Source organism: Emiliania huxleyi, assembly GCF_000372725.1.
Source record: "Emiliania huxleyi CCMP1516 chromosome Unknown EMIHUscaffold_199, whole genome shotgun sequence".
NCBI lineage: Eukaryota > Haptophyta > Isochrysidales > Noelaerhabdaceae > Emiliania > Emiliania huxleyi.
This window is the reverse complement of record NW_005200608.1, coordinates 98,742-102,986: the sequence shown is the minus strand read 5'-3', so window position 1 is coordinate 102,986 and position 4,245 is coordinate 98,742. Positions and strand designations below refer to the sequence as shown.

Genomic DNA, 4,245 nt, shown 5'->3' with positions numbered 1-4,245 from the left:
TCGCCGCCCCCGCCGCCATCGCCGCCGCCGCCTTCACCTCTTCCGCCGCCGTCGCCGCCCCCGCCGCCATCGCCGCCGCCGCCTTCACCTCCTCCGCCGCCTTCGCCGCCCCCACCGCCATCGCCGCCGCCGCCTTCACCTCCTCCGCCGCCTTCGCCGCCCCCACCGCCGCCACCGGCGGGCACCGGCGGGGGGCAGTGCGTGTCGACCGGATTTCATTCCGGCTATACCGACGCTTGGTGTGACCGCAACTGCAACTGGACGCCCTCCTTCTGCCCCGCTCAATACTGCACCCAGGACTGCCTCGGCGGGAGCGGCCGTCGCCGCCTCGCCGAATCCGCGCCCGCCCCCTGGAGCAGCAACGCGCGCGCCGCCGTCGCAGCTCCGCTGGCGCTCGCCGCCGTGGCTGGGCTCGCCGTCTACGGCCGGCGCCGCCGGGCGAGCCAGGCGAGCAACCTTGCCGACATCGAGAGCTGCGCTGAAGAGGCGTGAACGCCGTCAACCTGCCGTCAACTTGCCGTCGACCTCCTCTCCGTGCCACGGGGCGCGATCTGCGATCTCTGGCTCGCGCACGCTCAGACTCTCGCTGAGGCTTGCTCTCTCACAGCCCTGTTCCCCGGCTGTCTCCGCCCCCAACTTGTCGCTTTAGTCTTCATGCGTTGTGCGTAGCGCCTCTGACGCTCGCAGCGCTGAACCTGATTTTTGTGATAGACATCAACTGGTTGATATACGTCAGTAGACAGTACTGCATTAATGTGTCGAGTACGTTTTCAATGTCGTACGTTTTAGTCCGCCCAGGCACGCCGCAACGCGCAAGGCCAGCGGCTCTCCTGACTCCTCTTGCTCTTCACCTGGAGCTGGACACGCTGAGGTGTGTGGAGCAGCCTGCAACAGCCTCCTCCGGCCCCTTCGTTGAGATCTCTCCGATGGGAAGTTTTTAATGCCTCCATCCCAAGTGCTGGGCTCCCGCAGTGCGGTCGTAGGGTAATGAACATGCACACAGAGATCCCCTATTGAACAGGTCGTGTGCTGTGGGGCCAGCTTCTGGTCAAGGAGGGGCGCACTTGCTGGCGACGGCGGCCGACGCCGAGTCCCTTGCGGCCGTCGCCCTTCGGATGGCATTGTCATCAAAGTGCACGCGTGTTTCTTCAACAACTGCAAAAGCCGTGGCAGTGGCACTCCCTAAGGAGGCGGACGCGAAGGCGTAGCCGGCCGAGTCTTCCATGTCTTCGGCCCTGACGGCGGCTTCAACAGCAAGGCGACTAGCTGCACCTGCCGAGGTATAGGCCGAATCCGCCATCGCGGCGGTTTCTTGTGTGATCCGAAGGCGTTCGTTTGCGGCTGTACTCACACGTTGAGCAAATTCGGCCAGTATCCGCCTTGAAGCAGCAGCACGGTCCGCCTGCTCTGCGTCGGCGGTAAGAGCGAGAGAAGTATCGTCAGCCGATGTCTCAGCCGCCACTGCTGCACCCATCGCACCCGTCGCAGCAACAAGGTTGGCGTCGGCGTCGGCAGCGGCAACGTCCGCAGCTGGATCCAGACCGAGCTCTGCACCGGCAGCTACGTCCAGAGCGGCAGCGATGCCAGCATCTGCCTCCTCCACCCCCTCTGTGGCCGTCGCAGTTTCTGTGGCCAGAGCCGCGGCAGTTCTTGCGGCCGCCGCCTCGCTGTTCGCAGTAGCCGCTGCTGTGGCCGCCGCAGTCGCCCTTGCAGATGCCGCACGCGCGCGGGCGTTGGCAGCGTCGGCGTCCAATGCGGCTTCATTGACAAGAGCGTGAGCCCGTTGGGCTTGCCGGTACAGCAGGTCGCGTTCTGCGTGTGCCTCGCCTTCTCTTCCTTCAGCCGCCGCTAGATGTAACGTCGCGGCCTTCGCGGCCTTGCGCAGGACGGCGGCAGACGCACCGGCAGCGGTAGCCCACCCGGCAGCCGTGGCGGCGTCCTTCTGTGCGCTCTTCGCTTTGTCCTCCAAGTAGGACAGACGCCGCTGCGCCTTCTCCTCGGCAGCGCAGGCTGCCTTGCACGGTGATGTCGCCTCCTCAGTGCACACCGCGGGTCCAGGCGGGTACGGAGGGAGCGGCGGCAGAGGCGGAGAGGGGAGAGCGGGCGGCATGGGCGGCATTGGCGGAGGTGGCGGCGGAGAGGGAGGCGGCTTGGGAAAGACCCAGGCAGACTGCATGATGCACTTGATCGGTTTGGAGGCTCCACAGCCACAGAAATCGACTTCCTGCGGTGAGGCAGGCTGCAGTCCGGAGAAGTAGCAGTAATCATGCCCCTCCGGGTTGGGCCCCCAGCAGCAGCCTCGCTTTTGGCACTGTGACTCGGTGATGTTGATAAAGCCGCAGTCCGTTCGTTCGTTGAGCGCGACACTGCACGACTCTTCCGCGGGGTTTCCATCTTTGACAAAGGAGCAGTAGTTGAACATGTCTTGCCAAACATAGTGCTCGTCTTGTTTCTGCCAAAAAGGGCTGCCCGAAGCTGGCACTGGCGATCCGTTGCAGCATCCAGTCGCAAGGAAGGTGTTGCCGTAGGTCTCAGGGGAGATGAATGGCGGTGGCGGCGGAGGCGCAGCCATGGGCGCGCACTTCCACCAGATGCTGTTGTGGTTTGCGTCTGCCCCCGCCGGCCTGTGGCACACGTCGGCCTGAGGGCAAGGCAGCTGCTCCTGGGAGGAGCAGCAAATGCCGTGCGCCCCGTACTTGGGGTCGTATGCGTCCTCGCCGTCCGGCACGCAGTCCTTGGGCTCAATCTTGAGTGAGGCTGATGGCGGCGGAGGCGACCAGATGCCGTCGCATTGCGCACATTCTCTCGGACCCAGCTCGCACCCAGCCCTGCCGGTGAACTGGCTCTCTCGGCTACACCAGAAGGCCCTGTTGGGACCTGGGGCGCAGTGCTTGACGTAGCAAGAGTGCCCAGCAGAAGAGGCTGAAATGCGCAAGTCTTTGTTGCAGCTGCACTGGCCGTCGCACTGCTTGTTGACGATCTGCAGCGCCTGCTCGTGCGTGCACGTCTCCCCGCAATCGGGGCTGCACTTGTCGCCGTTCCCTTCGCTCTCGCAAAAGCGGATGCGCTCTGCGCACGTTTTGGCCTGCCCCTGGTATGTGCACTGCGTGTCGCACGGGTCGACTGGCTCTCCTACCGCGGCCAGCCTCAGCTGAGTGACGGCGGCAGAGAGGGCCGGCAGGGACTTCATCGCATGGTCGAGGTTCCTGGTGTTTTGCGTCTTTGCCTGGTCGACCGCAGGAGCCAGACTGGCGTGCACGAGCCTGGCGAGGTCCTGGTTGTTGCAGCTGCACTGGCCGTCGCACTGCTTGTTGACGATCTGCAGCGCCTGGTCACGAGTGCACTTCTCCCCGCACTCGGGGCTACACTTGGTGCCGTTCCCTTTGCTCTCGCAAAAAGTGATGCGCTCTGCGCACGTTTTGGGCAGCCCCTTGTATGTGCACTGCGTGTCGCACGGGTTGACTGGCTCAAAACTTCCCACCGCGGCCGGGGTCACTGGCAGGGCGGTTGCGGTAGCGATGATGGCCACAAACGCCCATGCGTACATCTTGTCGTGCATGCTGAGAGTTTTGGCTGAGGAGCGACCTTGCAGGATCAGAGGATCATTGCAGGATCATGGTGCTCGGTAAGGGACCCCGGCTGTGAAGAGAGGGGGGAGTCAGAACGCTGTCAGAACGTTGCCAGAACGCTGTCAGGACGCTGTCAGAACGCTCGTGTCAGAACGGCCATGTCTCTGTCAGAACAGAGGTGTGGGAGCTCCGCAAACCAGGTAGGGGTTCACTGCCAACAACAAAACTTCGGCGGGCAATTAAGGTTCCCCATGCCAGTTTCGGAGGGCAAACCCTGCCCGGCCCCTAGAGCCCCAGGTAAGGCCCAGGTGTGGCCTAGGGCATCAGAAGGGACCAAGAGGAGTCCAGTCTGAGCCATAGAGCCCATGTCTTTGCCCCCGAAGGTCGCGTTCAAATGCCCGGAACGGCCGTCTCAGTGGTGTCCGGCCGGCGCGATCACCGAGCTGTGACGCTCAGGGAAGCCTGATGAGGTACTGGTTTCTTTGCCCAGGCCTGGCCTACGACCCATGCTGGATCAGCTGAGCAAGGTTTGGGGAGAATCCTATATTGGGATCTTCAGATATTTTGACGGACGACCAAAATCACCCCGTTTTTGCCCATTTTCGGGCATCCGTCAAAATATCAAAGATCCTACTATAGACTCTGAATCGCGAGAGTTATAGAACGAAACGGCAGG

At 63.3% G+C, this 4,245-nt stretch overlaps 1 protein-coding gene across 1 annotated transcript; it reads right to left on the bottom strand.

Moving 5' to 3' along the window:
• Positions 1–2,669: 2,669 nt before the first annotated feature.
• Positions 2,670–3,567, bottom strand: EMIHUDRAFT_365886 (hypothetical protein; the record flags this gene model as incomplete). Its single annotated transcript, XM_005781839.1, has 1 exon — positions 2,670–3,567. A coding segment is annotated over exon 1 (695 nt), but the record flags the coding sequence as incomplete, so codon positions are not given.
• Positions 3,568–4,245: the final 678 nt, after the last annotated feature.